This window comes from Acanthochromis polyacanthus, chromosome 5 (assembly GCF_021347895.1).
Source record: "Acanthochromis polyacanthus isolate Apoly-LR-REF ecotype Palm Island chromosome 5, KAUST_Apoly_ChrSc, whole genome shotgun sequence".
NCBI lineage: Eukaryota > Metazoa > Chordata > Actinopteri > Pomacentridae > Acanthochromis > Acanthochromis polyacanthus.
In genome coordinates this window covers 20,411,820-20,434,853 of record NC_067117.1, presented here as the reverse complement: position 1 = coordinate 20,434,853, position 23,034 = coordinate 20,411,820, and the positions used below count along the sequence as shown (strand labels likewise).

General features: G+C 39.9%; 2 protein-coding genes and 1 long non-coding RNA gene across 4 annotated transcripts; all 3 read right to left on the bottom strand.

Moving 5' to 3' along the window:
• Positions 1 to 269: 269 nt before the first annotated feature.
• Positions 270 to 2,529, bottom strand: LOC127534245 (uncharacterized). Its single transcript, XR_007942280.1, has 5 exons — positions 2,358 to 2,529; positions 1,319 to 1,632; positions 1,191 to 1,241; positions 943 to 1,062; positions 270 to 852 (listed from the first exon to the last, which is right to left on the bottom strand). It is a non-coding gene; the product is annotated as an uncharacterized LOC127534245 (long non-coding RNA).
• A 907-nt stretch (positions 2,530 to 3,436) lies between these two features.
• Positions 3,437 to 9,953, bottom strand: zgc:109965 (Nicalin-1-like). The gene is made up of 15 exons (XM_022200187.2): positions 9,011 to 9,953; positions 8,211 to 8,401; positions 7,789 to 7,933; positions 7,447 to 7,544; positions 7,285 to 7,362; positions 7,052 to 7,155; positions 5,609 to 5,697; positions 5,375 to 5,514; positions 5,103 to 5,281; positions 4,902 to 4,989; positions 4,754 to 4,792; positions 4,241 to 4,413; positions 4,086 to 4,139; positions 3,925 to 4,003; positions 3,437 to 3,793 (listed from the first exon to the last, which is right to left on the bottom strand). Exons 1-15 carry the CDS (start codon positions 9,282 to 9,284, stop codon positions 3,737 to 3,739), a joined length of 1,788 nt encoding a protein of 595 aa, XP_022055879.2. The 5' UTR covers positions 9,285 to 9,953; the 3' UTR covers positions 3,437 to 3,736.
• A 123-nt stretch (positions 9,954 to 10,076) lies between these two features.
• On the bottom strand, positions 10,077 to 22,872 carry fam219aa (family with sequence similarity 219 member Aa). Of its 2 annotated transcripts, none has more exons than XM_022200540.2 (6): positions 22,619 to 22,872; positions 18,672 to 18,768; positions 17,696 to 17,789; positions 16,934 to 17,014; positions 13,480 to 13,555; positions 10,077 to 13,002 (listed from the first exon to the last, which is right to left on the bottom strand). In XM_022200540.2, exons 1-6 carry the CDS (start codon positions 22,676 to 22,678, stop codon positions 12,844 to 12,846), a joined length of 567 nt encoding a protein of 188 aa, XP_022056232.1. In that variant the 5' UTR covers positions 22,679 to 22,872; the 3' UTR covers positions 10,077 to 12,843. The 2 variants fall into 2 exon arrangements, with proteins under 2 accessions (XP_022056232.1, XP_022056240.1); XM_022200548.2 differs by having other exon boundaries at positions 13,501 to 13,555; positions 22,619 to 22,871.
• Positions 22,873 to 23,034: the final 162 nt, after the last annotated feature.

Here is a 23,034-nt window from a genome sequence, read left to right as displayed (position 1 = left end):
GGCACTCTAATAACATTAAAATACATGCTGAATGAATGTTAAATCTACATAAACTAAGCTTTTAAAATACCTTATATGTCAACCACCCTCATTCTTACAACCAGCAGTTGCCAACAAGTCTGAAAAATATTCAAACTGACACACACACACATCCATATTCACAATCAGTACACAACACTCCATGCACAAAATTTAACAGTAGCAAAAGTTAGTATTTAATGCTTCTTATATTTCCATGCTGAGCTCAGATCCATTTGTGAAACACACTGTACTGTTTTAATCACTTTATTTGCACTGTGACATATTTGTCTGCCACATAGTGTCACTAGTTAGTACCCATAATAAGTCTATAATAATTGTTTGTATTCCCATTTTAAGGCTTCAAACATGCAACAAAGAATTCCTACATTACATGTGGAAAGTTATCACTTTAGTAGTTGTTTAAAATTGCAATGTCACAGTCAACACATTAAGGCAACAATTCCTCATTGGATTTCATCATCACAAGCCTCTTACAGGAAGATCTTTGCTGCTGATTTAGTGCTGATTAGCGGTTGCCATGCCGTACGCGAGGAGATAACAGCGATGAGGGTGCAGCCTACATAATTCACACTTACACCTCGTCTCACTGGGTTAATTAGCAGAGAATTAAACAAAAGTTAACAATCCCTCATTTTGCTAAGGGAATCCCCTGCAGGTTCCCCTGAAGGACCTCTGCAGGTCCCAGATCCCCACTTTGGATGCCATGTGCTCTAATAGGCCTAATAAAGGCACTCAGACACAAACTCAGGGTGGATGATGTAGTGTCCGGCTTGGTGGGGTTTCACCACATGGAAGCAGCTGTAGCAACCACTGTTGAGAAGAAAAAAATGTAGACGTCAGTGGATATTATTGATGGCACAGAAAGACAGAAGAGATGCATATCTTTGTGTGAACGTGCACCTATAATCCAGAGTGCTGTTAGAACAACACCGCTTGTATCGAGTCTGCGCAAAGTTGTGAGCAGCTGCACGAGGGAGGCTAGTTTGGGGCCTTGTTCGAAGCTGAGCACCTGCATTCTGCCTGTTCAAGACAATGTTAAACATATTTACTTTTCATCATTATACCCTGACTTACAAAATCACTTCATCTAAATCCACTGTTTTTAGGGTCCAAAGGCCACAGGAAGAGGTCAAAGGTTATCTGCTTACTGGAGCTGCTGAGCTGAGATTGGATGGACAGTCCTCTGATAATCCATTCTCCTGCCAAGAAAATCAATCCAAATCACTGTGTATTTATCGCTATCTTCAGACTATAGATTGACCTGGTTAACATATACCTCTGGGGGTTCTTCAAAGCAGTGTGGAGCTGCAAGTTGGTGGCAGATGGAGGCTCCGTCAGCTGTAGTTTCTGCAGTCTGTCAGAAGAGGGCAGAGCTTGTCCTGCCGAGAGGTTGACATGGGGCATGTGTTGTGGTTTCCCTGCATTTGCTGTGTTTAGAGAGTTGTCAGGACAAGTTGTAACAGGACTATGAAATGACAAATGTCTGACAGGGGGGAAGAGGGGACGGCCGGTGTCCACGGGAAGCAAAGGATGTGGTTGAGTGCAGCTTGACCTGTAGTTTGATGGAGGACTCCGGGGAAACAGAAAGTCCTGGGGGCCAAGAAAAACAATGCCATATATAGGAGAAAATATACACAGAAGTAGAAGACAAAGTGAAAAAGAGCTCTGGTAGAGACACTGTGCACTAGTTTTTATTTTTCTTTACCTGTGCTGAATACAGTATCTTGTAAAGGTGGTCACATTTAATATGGTGTATATTTGTTTCACAGACAACAAATTCTAATAATGAATGAATTTTGCTTTGTTTTTTAATTCTTCATAGGTGCTGAAATTCCATTTAGATTTCTCTCGACTGGTTTTCTCCGTGTATTAACGTCCTCATAATACACTGAAAACCGCGAGTGTTGTGAAAGCTGTAAAATTTGCATATATTAATATCACCTCTCTCCTGCATTATTTGTCTTGTTTTGTTACTTTTTTTTTCTTTTACAGTAGAGTAATTATACACCCCTCTTAGATCTGTTTACTCCTGGATGAATAAATACACATGGAGGAAGTACTGAATAATAGATGGGATACAGCTTTCACCATGCAGAGGGAAATGTAAACAATCAGCTGCCAATTAGTGTAACACATCTCAGTATATCTTAACATATAAAACAATATATGGATTAATAAGTGAATCCTATCTGACCTTTAGTTCACCATATTTTTCATTTTGCTCACTTACATGGACAAAGCACCAACATTTCAAATTCTGGTGACAAATTTTCCAAGATATTTCTTACAATTACATAGAAGGTTGTGCATCTTACCGGCCGGGGCTGGGGGTTGTTCCTGCGGTGGGCAGACGTTGGCCGAAGTTCTGCTCGTTTCGCTCTGCCAGGAGAGCTGAAATGCTCTTTGTACATAGTCATGTAGACCTGGGGAGCCATCCTCATTTACTGCCTTTCTTATTTTCTACTGCTTACCTCCAGTGTGCCTGAGAGTCATGCAGCATCCTTCTCCTCCCCATCACCGAGTAGCTCCACCCCTTCCCCTATATCTGTGTGCCTCCTGCTTTTAGTTGGTTTGTTTAGTTTTTGAAAAATTACTTGATATCTGTGAGGTTTATTGCTACTGTTTTGTTTATGCCACCTGTTTTCATGCCATTCATTAATTATTATGTGCTTCATGTATCTCAGCGTGGTACATGTCTTGCATCAAGAGCTATAAATCCTGAATGAATCCTTAAGAGCTACCAGATAGATAAAATGTTTTTGTTTAACCTGTAGCTGTCATGATGAATCTACTCTGCTGGAAGCAAAGGCAGGTTAAGAGCATCCTTGCTGAAGCAGAACAACTCTTTGTGCTACCTGAGCACTCGGCCACTAATCCTCCTGAGCTCCAAGCCCCCTGCAGAGCCACACATACCTGGGGTCACTGTCCATGACCTATTTCCCTCCCGGGGGCCCTCACAAACAAGCGCAAGCACTGATCTCAAACACTGAGGCTCAGCTCCTGGCTGTTTGGCTGCCTCGTAGTTAAAACCGACTGAGGTTTTATCAGATTTGCAGAACTGGAACAAACCAGCAGAGGAATAGGACTTCTAAGAATCTCCCGCCACCATCTAGCGTCACCTCTACTCACTGTCAGCATGCCACATAAGCATTAATAATTCACCAAGCGCCGTAGGGTGCCTTTGTGTCTCCAGCGCTCTCACTGAGTTATCTGTGACAGGAACTGGCTGTTCATCCACTGCAGTGGTTGGGCCTCGTTTGACAGCTATGTTAAGCCCAGTCAAATCCATGTCAACAGATGCAGAGCAGAGGACATGGCAAACCATAGTCATGATGTGGCAGGAATGTCCTTCACGAACGCTCAAATCAGATCCAAGCAGTGCTTTGTGTTCCCAGCTTTGATACAAACGCCTTCTTTATTAATTTTGTGTACAAACAACTTCGAAGTCTATTCATGAAAGTAATTTTGCACAGTTTGACAGCATTCTGTATAATGAAAGGTACAAACAACTTTAAAATAATATGCATTTCAAAGCGAACGTGCACTTTTAAGGTTATGCATATGACCATTCTGAGGAGATTCATGTCGCTTTGCTTTCATGTTCTTCACACAGCCAGCGAAGCAAACATCCAACTTGCTCAGAGCACACTTCAAAGTCCTTGTCATAGACTCAGCATTCATAGTCTCAGAGTATTTACTGGTGCTTGGATTTCACCGCTGCTTTCAGTTTTGTGTAGAGAAAACCGAAATTCTGTAAAAGAGAAAGAAACAAACCTGATAAATTAATTTTCTTCCTCCTATCAGTGCTTTGGAAATACATGAATATGGATAGGAATATGAATGTAGAAGTAGTGGACTATATAAAAGAGTACATTAACAAACCTGGATTCCATAGTAAACAATCCCCAAATAAGCAGCAATGCAGCCACCCAGGAACAGATCAAAGGCAGCAGGTTTCACTCTGAAAGAAAAGCTGTGTCATTCTCCAGATGTCTTATTGAATGTAACACATGCATAGAATGAATAGGAAGACACATAGCTACCTGTACATCACTACTGGCTGGTTCATTTGATCAAAGAAAGTAATTTCTGGGTCCCTATAGGAAAAAAATATCATCATTATTGTTGCATTTGTGCCTTTTAGAGCAGCTGACAGCGTGGCAGTGTTTTCTACTCAAACTATCACTATGTGCGACACCTCTTGTCCTGTCGGAAGGTGTGTCTGTAAACTTGCTGCAGGTAACGTTTGAATTCGTGCTCCAGTGAATTGACCAGCAGGATGTGACTGGGTTCTTTATCCAGCAGCTGGGTGGCTCGAGGGATGGACGTCAAGAAAGACATCAAACTAGAAATGCGACTGTCCTGAAAGTCCTGCATTAAAGACACATAGATGTGAGAAAATTCCTATAAATCATTACATAAAAATCTATTTTACTGTATGTTAAGAACTCTCAATTTTTAGCTGTGAAAGGTTCAGTTTGGGTTTTCCTTTTTCATTTAGGAACAATACATTTAACAAATCAAGCTGTTACAGAAAAACTAAACTTTTTACATTATACAAACGCCCGGATCTTTAAGTGAATCCACTGAATCAACTGTGGTAACCATGCAGACTGGAGGCACTGAAGATGAACGCTGTGTAATGCCTGTAAAATAACACCAGAGGTCAGCACTTGGCTTTGCATATTAACCAAAATAACCCTGAACCTACCAGCTGGCCCTTGAAAACCTGCACATCCTTTGGTGAACCCTTGAGGAAAAGAACACGGAGTAATTAACATGCAATAAAAACAGATCAGCTGATGAATATAGTTTCCATCTTTATGTATATAACGTACATTGTGTCTTCATGCATTCACCTTGTCAGACAGATTGTACATGTACCGCGCCAGTGCTTCTGCTATGATGATTCCATTCCGTTTAAGTTTTCTGAAATCCACTTGTGACCTTTGAGGTGATATCCAAACAAGCTAATTATATTTGCTAAGTCTTGTGCAAACAAACTTTCAAGTAGCTGAAATATTTTATTCTAACAGTCACAACCAGAGCTTAGAGCTTACATCGTGTCCAGTATAGAGCCACGGAGCTCAGATTTGGGATCTTCCAGATGTGAAAGAGTGAAGGCCAGGATCCTTCGTAGGCTGTAGCGCTCATGCTCCCAGGCTACTGTCGACTCCACGAGATTGATCTTCTTATGAACCAATCCCACCTTCACCCAGGGAAATCTGGAGGAAACCACCTGCAGGACAAATAAAAAATATTAATGTGGGAGGCCCTTAAGACTGACAAGACTTGTGCATAACGCATAAACAGAAACAGTGAAGCCGCTGACCTCCTCCAGATGCTGAATGAAAGAGTGCATGGGAGTGTCAGGCTTAGGAGGACGAGACACATGCATGTACAGTTCATCCCCGTTGGCTAGTGTGTCCAAACACAGAACGAATGCCACATTGTCGTGGAGCAGGCTGGACTCTGGAGAGAAATTGATTGGCTAAAATAAAACTGGACAACTCATGTTTAGAATCACATTCCACATGTTGGAGGGGTTGCAAAGTCACAAACTCACCAGCGTGGTCCAGATTCTCTTCGATCCATCTCTTTGTGCCCTGGAAGTTGTATTTTCCTCCTCCGGTCAAAGAGAACATTAAATGATATCTAAAACAAAAAGGACAATTTTTTTTCATTATTGACATGTTGCCTTAATATTTTCACCAGGACAGAGACATAAAAACCATCCTGCTTCTCTTTGGTACAATATCTACACATTCTGTGAGTTATAAATATTTTGTACTTTTAATAACCCTGTCCAGTACCTATTTTTCTACATATGCTATAATATGTGATATGTAATATGTATTTTACTGCCTTGAGGCAATCTGTGCGATATTAATACTTCACTCATTATGTCTCTACATAAAAGAACCTGCACACTACCACTGATATGTACAATACTATTATTTGTAGAACTAGTACTTGTGTATATTTTGGGGTTTTTTTGTTTTGTTTTTTTCCCCTCTACATTCCTTAAATGTTTGCACTATACCCTTTGCTACTGCAAATTTCCGCACTGTGGGGGGTTAATATATAACTGAGTGACTTTTGAAGTCCATGGGATACAGTATATCTTGCATACATTTTATTCATTATGACCATGTATTTACAAATTCCCTAATTTTTCATTGTGGAAAGAATTGTTTAATCATGAAAAATGACTGGATATCATGAAAATGTTAAACTAAATAACCATCCGAATTTAATAACAACAATGCAGTGCCTTCTAACTTCTAATTAGCTAAACAATAATAAAATGAGATAATTCAAAAATTGTTTTGATTGTGTTCTTTTTATTAAGTTGAGATAATCATGACAGATATTTCTTTTTTGGCAATATATCAAATTTTATATGGAAAATAATGAATTGTATCTCTGTTCGAGAAATCATTTTTTAACTAAGTTACCCATTGCAAAAACACTTCTCAAGGAAGTGTGTTAATTCCAGATCACATGACCTGCTCCACATGATGTCATTTCCTCCTAAAGATAAGACAGGCAAGACTCCAAGGCTTTTTAAGTTATTTAATATAAAGCAGTGTGTGAGTCTAGTGTGGATTTATCGCATGTCAACAGGTTTACTACAATATCTTTGTAAATAACGTTCAATTTCAATTTTACTCAATTGTATATATATTATTTTAGAAGAATCTTTAAAAAATGTCCTGTGGTATTTGGTTATAGGCGGCCATGTTGATTTTAAGCCTGAAAACAGCAAAAATGTCAACTATGATACCTGTCAAGTATGTTACAAAAAGTCCCGTAATTATACATTGACCCTGGGATTAATGAAAGCTAATCTTACTTATGTGAGTAGTCTTGAAGTATGTTTAAGTTTTCATCCAGGTTTTAGGTGTTATTTTCTGATCAGTACCACCCATAATAAAAATGCAGGTGTATTATAGAAACAGATATTGACCAAAGCGCACATATTTTGTTAAAATGAACTAGAACTCACTGAGGTCTGGTGCTGGAGCTGCTGTAAAGTTTCTGGAAGAGACGTGCCAGCTCCAGCAGGATGGTGACTCCACTGCCATTAGAGTCTGCTCCATATGACAACCACTGTGTGGCACACAAACACATCCGTATATGAGCTCACTACGGTACTCAGTGGTAACATTTTAAGAAGGGAACAGATGATTATGACTATTAAAAGCACTTCTAAATGAGGTGTGTTAGCATCTAACTCACTGGAGCCAGTCCATAGGAGTCATAGTGGGCTGTGATGACGATGGTGGGTATGTCTTCGCCTACTCCAGGAAGTACTCCCTAAAATAACCAGCCAAAAACAAGGGAAGTGGAAAAAGATCTGACTGAAATTTGCTGATTTTGTTGTCATGGCTCCACACTCACCTCCAGTGTGACCATAGAATTGTCAGTGACAGCCTTAATAGCGACGTTGTTGCTCACTAAGATCTGAAAAGCTGTAGCTGTGATCATACTTCGGAGCACTGCCAACAACAAGAATAGCGTTTAGTGAAAGGCATTGTTTTCTTTTCAGTTTTTGCCATCTGACACAATCTCTCCAGCTCTTTGTTTCCATTTTGGGACATTTTTCCATTCTGTGTTCTTTCCAAGCTTTTCTTTTTTCATAATTATTTTCTTACAACACCTCTGTCATTTTCTTTGAGATATAATCTTAGATAGCTCATCCATCCTCCGTATTCACTGCATAGATCCTGTTGCATCTGTTACCTCTGACAAATATGGATGAGGTCCGTGTAGCTGCAGCCTGCTTGACCTCCTCGTACATGTAAAGCAGCTGTTCGTCCTCGGGTGCGACATACACTGGCATCAGAGTTTCTTTCTGCAAGGCCTCGCTCTCACTCACCATAAAGGACTGAAAGGGGAGAAAAGAAATAGCAAGCAGGCGCAAAAAAGACTGAGCTACTGGTTAAAAGCTACCTAACAGCTTCCTTTCTTTCCTGTTTTCTTCTCATTTCCATAACTATTGTATAATGCTCTATAACAACACTTCATCGAGCTGTTACCTAATACCTCGGAGAACTGATATTGTGGTGTTCAAAAATTGTATCCTCAACGGTGTCTGATAAAAGATGTGCTCTGAGTCTCCTTACAGCTTGTCATGGAGCACAAAAATGTTCTCAGTTTATTACCTGTATTGTTTCATGAGAGACACCAGAGATATTTTTGGGCAGAAGGATCAGTACAGCAGCAGCATTTTGTCTCTGGGCCTCAAAGTATCTTTCTGTGGTGAAGTCTGACACCTTCATGATAACACAGCGGCGGGTTAGTGATGGCTCGTCTGCTGAGCGAGCCTCCGCAACAACAATGGCTCCACGACAACCTCAGCAAAAGACACAGAATAAGGCAAATTAAACAGAAATATCAAGTGCTACACAAAAACATATCAATTTGAGTTTGACTGCAGCTATCAATTTTTTGGGGGGAAGGGGTGGGGGGGCACTCTGTATACTCTACTTTGAATATGTGTTTATCATGAATTTTCCACAGTTATCTAATTTTTCTTAAAATTGCATCTACTCTTCCAGCCTAATTGAAAAATCCTGGATCTATGAACACAAAAATATTTGTGAAATCAAAAGTTTAGCCACTGAACACAGAATCTTCTACTTCATGGAAAAGTCAAACGCGGATTTGAGGTCAGAGAAACTTTCTTTCTTCCGCACATTCATTTGAAAACACAGTCTGAGCATACATCATTCTGCACAGTTAAGATCCAATAAAAATGAAGTAACAAAAAACGAAACACAACTTTAAGTGGAAGCTAACTTCAGCTATAGAAGCAATGTCTGTACTGTACCCTAGAAAACAGCTAACGGGGGAGTTTTCTTTTAATACCAACTTGTACCGACACCTTAAAGATACAAAATGCTATTTTTTTTTCTGAATCAAAACACATATACGTCCAAATTTGTCACTTGTGTAAACTTACCATGCTTCTGCTGTGCCAAGTTGTACTGTTGCATCCTATAGGCAGTGAACTCATAGGAGGACACAGCAGGAAGAGCAGAGCCATGCAAACACTGCACACAAAGCAGCAGCACAGCAGCAGCAATGCTCAGCAACATGATGTCACGTTCAGTTGGGATCTGTCTGCATGAATGAAGCTTGAAGTTAGACTTCACACGAGGCCAAAATACCCATCTAAAAACTCTGCACAACGTGCTACAATAGTTTATTACATCTCTCTTAGAGAAAACTTTCATTTACAAACTAGCTTCACTCTTAACTAACACTGTTTACACTCTACAGCGGGCTCTTATTCTGAAAGTACCAATCTTTTATTTGTGTAATATTAATTTAAATTGGACTTTATAAGAAACTTCAGATGCTTTTCTGTTTGTTTTCCTGTTTGAGGAAAAATGAGGCCAAAAACTTACAAAAGTTCATTAGGTACAGGTGAATGAAGCATGTATCTTGTGATGAGTACTACAGTCTCAACCAACCTGGACTTCCAGAAGAGGACTCCAACTATTTACAATATTTCCAGTCTATAAGCATGAACTTAACTATGCAATAATTGCCTTATCTTGGACATAGAAATGTTCCTCACCTGTCTCATGAGCCGTCTTTCTACGTCTTCCTCAACTTCAGTGTTACTCCAACGTGGACATGCACTTCTGTTACCTCCTGAGATCCCAGGCATCTGTGTAAGCCATCATTCACCATCTGCTCCCGAGGGATCAACTCAAGGCTAATCACAAATGCCCAACCCCCACCCCTTACACTTACTACTCCTCTATTTCTCGATCCATCTCCTCAACCTGCCTCTTTATTTCATAATGTCATTCACATCGGTGGGTAATCAGCCATCACCAGCAGAGACACTGTGTGGGAGGCAGACAAACACTTTCATCCAGAAGCTATTTGTTTCATCTCCTGCGGAGAAAACTGTTTGAGTCTGAACAAGTGCTGGGCTGGAAAGCAATAACGACGGTTGTAACACTAAACACAAAACCTGCAACTGCAAATTACAGCAGCACATGACACTTGCAAACTTGAGATACCTAATATTTATTTTTTTTATATGTTGCACTATACACAGAACTTTAACACCATTAAAATCTAAATGGAACCAGTTCACAATCGTCATAACAAGCATCTGACAAATAAAAAGCATCCGTCTGTATATGAAGTATTTCCGTATATGAAGTATTTCCCGTACATGAAAATAAAATGAAAAACACACAACTGCAAATAAATAGCTTCGGTTACAACGAATTACTAGAAACTCAAGAAGATAGTGAATCTACGCCTCAGTTTATACATTAGCCACAAGTATTGCACTCAGTATAGGATGACCGTGATGACCTGTGTGCAAATCCATTAGGATGATGTTAATGGCAGAAAAATGCAGCACAACAGTCAGTCCCTCCATGTTTCTGTTAACTAAACACAGCTACTGGTCCAACCATCACTTCACCCAGTAGCTGCACTGGTGACATTTTAAATGGCCCACTGTCCTGTTCATGTAGTTTTCTACTTCATGAAAATTGTTTTACTATCTACACACATGGCACCTTCTTTGTGTATATTATTTTTAAATCTGTGTGCATTTTTGTAAGTCAAATGCTGCAGGGATATCAGTGATAAGAGAAGGGAGATGTTTTCTTACTGGGTTACAGATTTTTCTGCGAGGTTCACTCAAACCAGCAAAACTAATCAAAGGAAAAGATTTTAAAAATAGCAATATTAACTGTTCCTTTTCTCTATCCACATAGATACTAGTTATTTTTGCGCTATACATACAGTACCATTCATTCATCAATTTGACCAAAGCAAATACGCCTCTTTTGACATCCCATATATGTATACCTGCAGATGTGGCATTACTGCAAAACCCAAAAAAAAGAAAAAGAGAAAGAATAGGAACAACTGAGACTGAGTCATCATGGAGCCATAAATTACACAATGTATCTCCATTCAGTGACTGCCTTTGTTGCCCTTTGTCTTAGAGTTTCATTATAAAAATGTAAACCTGTTGAAATGTGCAGATGAACAGTAGTGACAAATGAATGCAACGTTCCCAAAAAAACACAGTCTCATATCTAAAAACGAGACGTCTTTCTAGACATGCACCATAGTTCAAATCCCTTCAACATCAGTCATCAGAACACTCAGGATATCCAGATATTTCTCCCACGAGCTGAATAAGTTTATCAATGTTTAAGTTATTTGTAAGAGAAATGTTTCAGACACTTTTAGAACCTCTCGTTATCAGTGTTTTTGGAGAAACCCAGCTCGATCTACTACGAGGAAAAATAGCCGATTCCTGCTGAGTTCTGCAAATGTCATCAGAGTGATGTAAACAAAAAAACATGATAAAATAAACAGTGTACATTCAGTACTTCCGGACAACAAGGGCAACTTCCTATAGAACTCCATGGAAAACATGAAATGGCATAATGCATTGACAATACACAGCTGTGTGATGCTACATGTACAGTTTCTGCCGCACATCAGACAAATAAGTTATAGTGTACTTCAGGAGGGAAATACACATATTTCGAACCTTACAAAAGAAACTTTAACAAAATATTTAAAGAAAGGAAAGCGCATCCTATCAAAACAGAAGAAATTCAAAAAAATCATCCAAGCAATATGGAATCACTTCAGACATTCTTTAAAAGCAGGTATGAACAAATTGCACAACTTTCATTTGAGAAAATTATATATATAAACTATATCGCAACCTTCACTGGTGGTAGCTACCTTTGCGAGCATCTTAACCACACTCATGTGGGGGCAAACATGAACAAACACACACAAAGTACACACTAATTCATGAGCTCGTTTCTGGCATTATTAGAACGGTTTATCTAGATCTACTGGTATTACAGTAGGTGAACCTAAATATGACTAACTTGAAAGCACATATTGTCTCCTCGGCACAAGGATGTGGTCATGGGGTCGGTAAAAAGTGATAAATTATCTGCACAGGCTGGTCATCAGGACACAGTGTCAACAGGCAGCATGCATTTTTCAGCTTCTTTTAACTGAATATAAAAGAATTAAGCAGGACAATCTCGGTGTAACAGATAAACGTTGGGGGAAAAAAATGATGTGGATTACTACCTTAGTGTGTAAGCATTAGTGTTTTATCAGCAGCTTGAGGGTTTAGCGCTATTCTCCTGGGCATAATCAGACACGCATGTCCTTTTCATGTTTGACACGTATTTACACAGGAAGACAAAGCAGAGTGGCTGAAAGAAATGAGAAAAGAGAAAAACGAATGGGCACTACCGAGATTCCAATCCCTTCTTGTCCGTTGTATATGACCATCAATTATACACCAGTAGAAGAAGAAGTCGACTCCTTGGATGGACCAATGACACCATGTCACTGTCTCACACACTTGATCCTACCATCGTAGTTTCGTACTTCGCTTCTTCCACAATGTCACACAATCCTTCTTGGCCCTCTTAAACCAGGAAATCCATGAGCATGGCATGGAAGTCAAACGAAGGAGAAGCAAAAGTAACATGTTTTCCTTAGAGGTAATGTTTCTGCCATCAGTCGAGTCCCTGCTGAACCAACAACGCAGAAGTAAGATGCACAGATCCTACCATAGGAGGAACATGCACAGGTACTGTACATATTCAATTTGTCAAGTTCTCTCTTTTTTTTAGCATTTTATAAACCCTTGTTTTTCCCTTTGTGCCTTTGCCAGCCAATTGTCTTTCTTCCTTGCTGCCACTCTGGTCAGTAGTTGGCCTCAATGCAGGTGGCAGGCAGGAGATTTCTGGGGTTGGGGGTAGGTGGGTGCTACTGGATTTGACAGGCTGTGGAGGGAGCAGCCTGGCAGCACATGCAGGTGGGGTTGACCGCTTTAGGGGGGATCAGATCCAGATCCTCATCGTCTGGAATCTCATCGAGCCGGTACCCATCCTTCAGGAGCTGGATGTTCAGGTCCTGGTTGATCTGCTGTAGGAGCCAAAGAAATATGATGTCAGCAGAACTTCAGAAAAAGCCTTTGCCAATCCTTAGACTAGGAGTGAGCCTTTTTAATTAATCTGATTATTATACTGATTATAAAAATGTTTGTTACAGAAGTTATAGACAAAAAAAACATTCAGATAAATAATAATAATTAAATCCACACAAACAGAGTACATGCAGGTCACTGATGGTAATGGGTTGAGGAAAGAGGCAAAAACAAATGAAACATATTCAGCTACACAAGGAAGAAATGAAAAGGAAATAATCTGTTTTGATGAATATTAAAGAAATATTTAAAGGAGACTGTGACTATGAAAGCTTGGAGGAGCCGGTACACATTTTGTCAATGGGTACACATACACCTGGCGTGATTGGTGTGACAAAGGAACTGGGTGATCACGTGGCGATGCTTGTGGTTTCACCAAATGATGCTGTGAAACAATATAGTATGTGTATAGATACCTGGTCCCTCAGACATCTCACCTCGGCTGAGGAGTATCCTGATGAGGAGTATCTGGACATGTCAAAGTCATCATCACTGAAAGACACGAGAAATCATGATGAGGGTCTGCATAATAGCAACACGTAGTGATAAGGATGTGTGAATCTTTGAAAGGGTGATCAGACAATTTAGTGTTCTGTCTTTTATTCCGAGTGAGGGTCGAAGGTATGGAGGATGGATCCTACATTGCTTTGTTTGAAGCTTGCATCTCACAGCGCTTAGCATAGCAAGGTACAGACCTTATGAATTATAGAGAGAATAGAAAACCCAACAACCCAAAGCTGCTTTTGGATTCCCTATGAGCGACAGTGGGAAGGAACGAAAAAACTCCTAACAAAGGGAGAAGAGAAATAAACCTCTGACAGAACCAGGCTCAGGGAAGGCGGCCATCTGCCTCCACTGGTTGGGTGAGAGTGGGGATGAGGATGGGGACAGCAGGATGGTGAGGGGTGAAATGACCGCAAAAGTTTAAATTCTGTGATGCAAGTTATTAGAATAGAACAGAATAGAATAGAATAGAATAGAATCACTTTATTCATCCTGAATGGAAATTCAATATTATACTGTATATCATAATATTATATTAACGGAGCATTTTACATTTGTAAGCCTTTTTCACATACATTGCTGCTTTAAAAATGTGTTAAAATGACGGCAGTCAGTCACTCACACAAAGCTCATTTTTTGGTGATTTTCTTCACGGCTTCATTCAGATAGGCCCACCAAAGTGATTAAGACAGCGACGGTACGCAGTCGATTTTTTCATTCACATATGATTGGACTGTACATAAATATTAGGCTTAATCATGCACTAATTTATAAATGATGAAAAACATGATTTATTAAATACCTATATTTCCCATGTTTTGCCTTTGATAATATGCTTAACTTACTTAACTTACTTAACTTTGAAGCTTTGTAAAAATACTTTAACTGCAACATTTTAACTGTGACTTGATGAGTGACAGCTCAACAGACTTGAGCCAATCCTGTCTCCATGTCAGGGATCATTTATTATTATTAATCACTATAGCTAATTAATGGTGCTGTTGTTTTGTTGTCGCTTTTGCATGAATGCAAACAACTCTCTTATTCCAAATACACTCATATTAACCCTGCTGCTGTTTGATGCTGCAAGTATTCATAAACTCCTACAAGCAGTTGGAAGCAACAAACTAAACTCCTGCTCATGTTCTGCCAAGACATTACATTAATAACTGGTGAGCCTCATTGATGCGACCTGATCTGTTTTAATCACAGTTTTATTTTTATAGACACTTTAGTTGATTTGAAACTGTAGCGGAATGTGAATGAGAAAGGTATTCTGTGATTCTGGCAGACAAAAGCATCTTTGTGATTTTTTTGGACCAAAACTGGTGATGGAACATGAAAAGAGCCTTCCTCAAATTGCTTCACAACACTGGAAGTAGTGCGTTTTTGTGCGCCTATCCAAAAATTCACCTGGGTGTAGTTGAGACTTCATATGTCATGTTGAAAGTGTTGCGGTCCGACCTAGTAAAATTGCAGCTTTATTAAAAAGTGACCACAGCATCCAATTAGGCATGAAGCAGACACGTACAAATGCCATTAGAATAATGAACGAGACTGCATGACTGAATGAAGATTCAGTTTCTACCAGAGCCATTTAGTCTCTAGATAATGATGCATCATCAGGGGTTATTTCTTAGACTCAGAAACCCTTCAGAGTCACTTGAAAGCCTCAGAGGAAATTATCCAACAAAGTTTTTCAAGCTGAGTAGTGCATTTAATTCCACTTAAAAAAAAACTGCATACATAGTTAAAAGCTGCGTCTTATATCTGAAGTGATTAGTAAACATGAAGTGTTGACATTTCCACGGTATTGGGCCTAATGGAAGACCAGTTTCATATTCTTATATTAAACTCTCTTGACTTGACAAAATCACTTATTTCAGCCTGATGTTCATCACCTGTTCATGAGGAGGTGCGTGTTAATGAGATTTGATCATTAACATAATCAGAATCCCTAACCGTGCTACATAAAGCTACATGCTCAGCTACATTTGTGAGCGAGTTTCATTCACAAAAAAAAAGGTTTTTTTTAATGAGTTTCAAGTCCTGCTGTTTGGTAATCGGCAAACAAGATAACACGTTTAGCAGTGTCAGTAGCTGTACTGGAGGATAGGAAACAATTAGGAATTATTAATAGCACAGCTGCTGTAGCATGAAAAAGATATGAGGGAATTGTTTCAGCTACATGAATTTAAAAGCTAAATAGCATCTTTTTAAAAGTGGTCCCTGACAAACCATGTGATTTGGTCATGCGACGAAGATATGAGACCAACTACTATTATAACCAGGTAGATGGTGATGCACACTTGAGACAGAGAACTGCAGAAGGTCCCTGAGGCTGCTGGGTGAGAACAATTTCCCCATTAATTACTGAACTGTGCAAGTCTCCATGCCAAAATATAGCAATAAAAATTATGCTATGTAAAGAATCCTTTTGGAAGACTTGCATATATTAAATATTGCCTGTATTGTATTCAAGTTCCAAATTAATTCATACTAACGTTTTATGGTTTCATGTCAAAATAATGTTTTTTTTCCCCTTGCAGTGCAAAGCAGACTGACTGTACATGACTCAGACAAAAGGTTCATAAATTTTAATTAAGAGAAAAAATTCTAAATGCTGGAAATTTGGTGAATGCAAAGTTGCATGTACGGGTGCTTCTTGCATGATGCCTATAGATTTCACATTTTTGGTACAGATATTGTCTTGATTCATAGTCAAATTACTAATTCAAAAATGTGGCTGGATGTACAGACATACTGAGGTACAAATGTGCAGTAACATCATAGTTTCTCCTTCCAGTGAGTAATCAGACTTTCCTGTACTGCAAACAAGCAGAACAAGCAGACATTGTGCAAAGGGTGTGCACATGAGTCTAAACTGTGGACAATAAACAAACGGGTATCCGGTGTTGCAGTGAGTCAGAAAGCTTGTCATAGAGAGTATATGATGTAAGCTCTGTTGGCCACCAGAGAGCTCATTTTACATGAGAGGGTTTGCCTCATGTGGCAACATATGGGGGACACAGAGGGTGGGACTCATCTGTGTCATATACAGAGCTGCTGGAAATGGGTGGAAGGGAGCGCTCTCTCTGAGCTGCTTTTGCCTGTCTAAATCCTTGCCCGCTATCCTCTAATCCTGAGCCCTGGGAGAGGCTTTGCCCCTTTTTAGGATCCCTTCTGTTAAGAACTCTCTCAAGTTGCTCTATGGATTAATGTCTCATCGTGACAGAGTGAGGCGTATAAAACTACAAGTTAGCCAATTTGTCCTTTTTAGTCTACTGTTGCTAAAACATCGGTTCTCCCATGTCTGTGATGCTTTAGTGTTGGAGACAGTGATATGATGACATGTGCAGCACCTACCTGTCAGTGTCCAGGGCTACCAGAGGCTTTTCATCTGGGCTCTGGTCTAAGGAAGAGTAGCCTTTGTTTGGCACCACCAACCTGTAAAAGAGCACAGCACACATGTGTATTAGAAGAAAGCATGCATACAACTAATTAGTTTCACATTTGTGACAAAATATCACAATGTATGATTACTGAAACATGTATGAAAAGACCTGCAAACGTATAAGTCAAGGAATCAAAGCAGAATATTCTATTTGTCCTTATAATGGTATTTATTTGCCCAAAAAATTGGGGCTAATCTGTTGCCCTCAGATTGCAGGCAGTTCTAGATTATCTTTCTGCCTCAGAGATTCCGGGTTCAGACCAGTGGGTAGCCTTTCTTATATTTCCGCTAATCCACCAGGGAGTGGGATTAAACAGATGAGCCAGTTGTCAATACTGTGGGTTGTACTGGGTTTATGCTCAGTGCTTTTGACTCTTTATCAGCATTCATACTCCCAAACATCCAATTTCCTTTCTCTAAGAAGCCTTGCTGTGCTCTGTGTTCGGTTGTAACATTAGGTAGTCCGACGGCGTCGCTGGCAGGCTGGCAGCGAGTAAAGCCCTCAGAAGCTGCACGCATGTTTTGCATTTCAGTTGGTTGCGGTACTTTGCACTGAACGGAGCACTGAAGATGCAAAAACATATTGCTTGTGATGCTAATGAATGCAAAGTGTAACATTTGCGCTTGTGTTGGTCAAAATAACAGAGAAACAAACAGTCAGTGGAAGCTGCTACCTTGTCCTGGCATTCTTCTTAGGCTGTTGATTGACAGGACTTCCCACGGTGCCATTCTTCACTGATCCCTTCCTGGCAAGGTCCCTCTGTTTCTCTGGGCAACCAGAGGAAGTGAGGTCATCAGTAAATACAGCAATTAGGCTAAATACATTTACTATAACTAGAAGTATTGTGTGGTTTTGTTTCTTGGAAAATGCTAACTAAAGCCTTGTTAACCAAATGTAGCACAGTATACAACTCTGTAATGAGAATAGCTAACAAGAGGCTAGGAATGTAGATGTTGTAATAAGATTCCTACCCAACATGCTGCCACTACTAGTGGTTGGTAATTTTTGTGTGGGTGAAATATTTTGTGAGTAAGTCTTCATGATATCATACATATATATATTGCTATAATATCTAGTTGTTCTTTGACAGGCTACAGGTAGCGTGAAAATCAAATACATCTCAGATTGCTAAAAGTTCATCCCAAGACATTTAGCTTCACAGTAACTATGCTTTATGGGATGGAATGTTATGACAGAGCCAACAGTTTGGAGAGATTCATGGTGTAGTTTCAGGAAACATTACTTTTCTACAAGCTCTTTGGATCACAGTCCTTAGGACTAAATAAAGAAGAGGGACCATGAATGCAACAGAGGCTTTATCAGTGTTGGGATAGTACAGTAACAGAGGCTGTTCAGGAATATTCTGACATCACTGACAGTAGAAGTAAATTACAATGCTGGGAAACATAATTTCATTGACATGCAAAGTGCTTCATAAATATCATAAGGAATCCCTTGGTTTTTATATGGAATTTAACTGTGTGTGATGCAGTAAAGCAAGCCTGCTTACTATAGTATCCAATTGCAAATGTCATGCACATATTTCTCTGATGTGCTACATGCTTTCCATTCTTTGCTGCTTACTGTTAAACCCTTTGATATTGTCAAGTCATGTCATGTATTGATTTGCATTGTGTTCGTTATAATACCTATTTGGACCTGCAGTGGTGAGGGTTTGTAGTTCATGGCCACACTCTCTCCCTTAGTGTCAGGTTCTGTCTCTGAGGTGGAGGATGCTGCTGGGTCCTACAAACAGAAACACAGTGCAGAGCATGTTAGCTTTGAACACTAACACCGAACACGCGATGTCAGTTGAATTTTTTCTCTCTCTGCCTCTTCATGTCAGACAGGGATAAAACCAAAGTGTGTTCTAGTGACAAATTCCCATCAGCTTGTACTATTTCTTTGGGGTATGTGAATCTAATAAACTCAATACTGAGAATAATGATCCGATCCATCACTAACATAGCCTGGAAAATCAGCTCGCTTTAGAAACTGCTTGCATTGAACACCCTGGCAAGATTCCTCTGGCCTACTATAGCTCCCTGGATTGCAGCGTCAATAGGCTCAAGTGTTCGGCCTATGCTGGTGCCTCTGTCTCTTTCATGTGTGAGCCAATGGTGATGGCATGGGGAGGTGGCCAGGGGAGAACAGAGGGGGTTGCTGTTGGAGCCATGGTTTCCCCAGATTGCGAGAGGGGAGCTGGGCTGTGCTTGGCCTGCTCTGCTCACAGAGCTCCACATTATGTTGATCCTACAGGCCTCTGCTTGTTGCACTCTGAGAGATAAATGAATACTACCAGGCATTTAGCTTTTTATAACTAGAGCTGAGACACTTACAGTCACAGTTAAGAATTCATATACGCTCAGACCAGTGCTGTGTACAAGATACAATTTACTGATTGTTTAAATCTATTTATTAATTTATACTTATTCATAAAATCTCTAAGTGTTGAAAGTCCAGAAGCCTCATTGCAGGCCGAGGCATATTTGTGCTTCCTAGCAACATTTTAAACAGTAATAAGTGTCTTTGAAGACTGCATGAATGGACAACAAAATAAATAGGTCTGAGCACAGATATGCCTGAATCTCTTTCATCAAAACCTTTTTTATGGTATCACTGAGAAACACTGCACCAATTTAGACCAATTCCATGAGGCCAACAGAGCTTATCCAATCTCTTAGGGCCTGATGAAAAATTCATGAGTATTTAGCGGGGACAGTGAATAGCTTATTTTGCATATCAATTTTTATGTAATGCAATTAAAAACAAACTGCCAACAAAACAATCTGATAAAACAGCCATGCAGAGCACTACATGTTCAGACACATGTAATTTCAGGTTCACGCCCAAGAAAATTTCTAAGTCACATTATTGTCAGACAGAACACAAGCCACACTTGAAAACTCATCTCTTATTCTCATATTGCCCCAATTTTCAACTAGAAATAAATAGTTTCTTTTTAGTAATGCCAATCAATGTGGCCTTCATTAATAGCCTCACCTTCTCCTGGTGATGAAGCATTGGAATAATTAATGAGCAGCAGTGAACACAGACGAGTAGAGGTTGAGAAATCACATCTCACAGATGAGGTATTCCGACTTTAACAAGCACAAACATTTTCTGTTCTGTGACAGGCACTTCCCTTAGATGATTAGGCTTACCCAGAGGATTTTTTTTTCTTCTTGCGTCTTCGCACTTCTATTCCTCTACAGAAAGATACTATGATGATGCAGGGTCACACAGTCTGTCAAATATATCCCTTTGAAATTTTTCAGCAGGGCTGCCAGTGAATAATGAAAGGGATTCTGTTCCAAGCTACGTGTGACAGAATTCCCTGCAACTTGTTAAAAAATACGACAGCACAATTGCTGATAGCAAGTGGCAGGTATCCCATAATAAACAAGTTAAAACTCTTCCTGAAGCATAACAGCTTAGAATACAGTGAATCAGTGAAAAGTCTGGCCTAAAGAAATGTAACTTTAGGTTTCTAAACCTTAAAGCTGAAATGAAAACTGAGCCCTTTCAGTGGCAACAATCAATGGGATCATACACAGACATACATTTAAAATATACAAGAAGAGCCGGAGCCGACAGTTTCCTGAAAGACCACAATCTGACAGCCACTGACAAATGATGCAGACCTGACCTGTGACACTTGGGGCGACGGATTGATTTTTATGTATTACAGTAAAACATGGCCTCACCCTGACCTTCAGCGTGCATTCACACACACCTACGCTCACTCACAGTGACGAACGCACAAAATGTGTACACAGACACACACATACACACACACACACATTAGAGAAATGACCACTCTGTGTATGAGTCTAATCAGTCTGTCGTCCTGTTGGCGAATCCGTTTCTGCCTCTGATGATGAAGAGCCACAAGGTTGCTGACTAAGCATAAACACCAAGCGATTTGTAGGATTATGCATAACAACCGCTCACTGGCCAATAGCAGTGAGGACTGATACATCAGGTGACCATTAAAACAGTTGCATGATACCCTTACACATGACTATGACAACCGGGCTACATATATTGCAATCTTGAAGTGTTGCAGGGCAATCTACCATAAATAGCCTACAGTATTCACTCTCAGACGTCCTCATGCTGAATAATGTGACGATTTGCGACTGGAAAGCAATTTAGATACCATGCTTGATTGAGAGAAATATACATGTAATAGACAAAGATTGAAAACACTCAAAATTCTATATAAAGCGGTTTTATTTGTGTCAAATTGATTCTCAACAAAGACGCAGGTGCCAAGTGCATTCATCCGGTATTAGAATCACAATGATGGTATTAGCATTAAAATGCACAGCCATGTGTGCCACAGACACCGGGATCCAGGCATGGTCAGAATCTGTGCAAATCCAAAGAGGAGAACTGTAAAATATATGAGGTAGCACCGGAGAGGTCCACAGTGTTTTTTGACTGACAGAGGCCCTTATAGTTATGAGATGAAAAGGAATAAACTTTGTGGGTTCGAGATGGTTTTAGGGCACACAACGGCACACTGCAGCCACAAACCAAGCATCTCTTGTATTGGATTCAACTTCACACAAAAAAATCTCACTGGATGAAACATGAGGGCAGACTGATCAAATCTTCATGGGGAAAGGCAATTGCTTTTTGCATAAAAAAGCAGCTTCTGTACCAATAAAAGTAAGCTTTTTCTGTGATTTCTGCCAGAGTTTAGCCTCAGGGACAGCAGGGCTGGGGAAACATGGATATGGTATGAACAGTAGAACTTGGAGCTCTGCTTTTGCCTAAGCCCCCAAGGCAAACACTTACAAAGGGACAGCTGTTTGAGACTGCCTCGTTTGAAGTGAGGAGAATAAGGCCGGGGTATCAGAATTATCTGTGACAGTAATGTACTGCTGAAAATAAAGCTCAGCTCAAAATTAAATGGAGAGAATAAAAGCGATGGTTTAGTTGTTTAGTGGTTGCTATGACTTATCAGTGCATATCTATAACAGAGATGTGTTATAAGCGCAGCAAAATATTAATGTCATAACAAGTCAATAACAGATCTGAGACTTGTCATGTAGTAAGCCATGGAGGGACTCTGCTCAGGCTAACTGTCATCACTGCTCAGTCTGCAGTACGGGTTTGCACACAGAGCTCCAATTCATCATTTGGACTCATACAGCACATCCCGACCCAAATAACACGTCACCAAATGACGAAATGTAAAAACAGTGAGCAGTTATTGATGTAAACAAGCGCATACTGACGTGGATTTAAAGGATCACGATTTTAGCCAAGTGCGTAGCTTAATCACCATGATAAAATGTAGTGAATGTTTGCTTATGTAGCAATCCATGTGTCTATTATTGACAAAGTCCTTTTTATAGAAAGCAATAGCCGCTATTCGTTCATCTATGAATGGTCGACTTACACCCATCCCAGAGATCCAGTTTGTCCCAGAGCTGTAAATTGCCATCGGTTAGCTCAGGCGCAGATTATGTGTGACACAGCTGTCACGATCAGGCACACAAGCGAGACAAATTAAAAAAAAATACCGTTTGCACTCAATAGAGAATAATTTGCATAAGATGTGTTTTTGTCTTTCGTCTCTCACCAGAGGCTGCGTCTCTCCGTTGACTGGAGGCACTTGGAATCTGTCGATTTCTTCCATCATTTTGGCAAGGCGTTGTAGAAACGATGCAGACGTTCAAGATAAATGTTCAGTTTAGCCTAACTATGCCGGTTTATGATGCTCGGTTGTCGGGATCCCTCGTTAATCAGCATGATAGCAGTTCGTTTTCCTCCATCCTGACAGAGGTGACTCGACAGCAAAACAGCAGTACCGCCCTACTTCCGGGTCTATAGAATATTCATGACGAAGCAGCCAATCACAGAGCAGATCACATGGAAGTGCGCTGTGCACCATATTCGTGTATTTTAGTTAAAATACCTTATTTACATTGAGAAACGTCAGCATTTAGTTTAAAATAATGTGTAGATTTTTTATTTAACTGTGAATTATTTCAGTTG

Excerpts from the sequence above, each read along its gene's own strand:
- fam219aa (XM_022200540.2), bottom strand. The coding sequence starts at position 22,678 with ATGATGGAAGAAATCGACAGATTCCAAGTGCCTCCAGTCAACGGAGAG. Across the intron at positions 17,015-17,695 it reads AAGAAGAATGCCAGGACAAG|GTTGGTGGTGCCAAACAAAG; the intron begins GTAGCAGCTTCC and ends GCTCTTTTACAG. Across the intron at positions 13,556-16,933 it reads GTAGCCCTGGACACTGACAG|TGATGATGACTTTGACATGT; the intron begins GTAGGTGCTGCA and ends CGTGTCTTTCAG.
- zgc:109965 (XM_022200187.2), bottom strand. The coding sequence starts at position 9,284 with ATGAAAGTTTTCTCTAAGAGAGATGTAATAAACTATTGTAGCACGTTG. Across the intron at positions 5,282-5,374 it reads TCATTCAGCATCTGGAGGAG|GTGGTTTCCTCCAGATTTCC; the intron begins GTCAGCGGCTTC and ends TTTGTCCTGCAG. Across the intron at positions 4,140-4,240 it reads ACCTTCCGACAGGACAAGAG|GGACCCAGAAATTACTTTCT; the intron begins GTGTCGCACATA and ends TTTTTCCTATAG.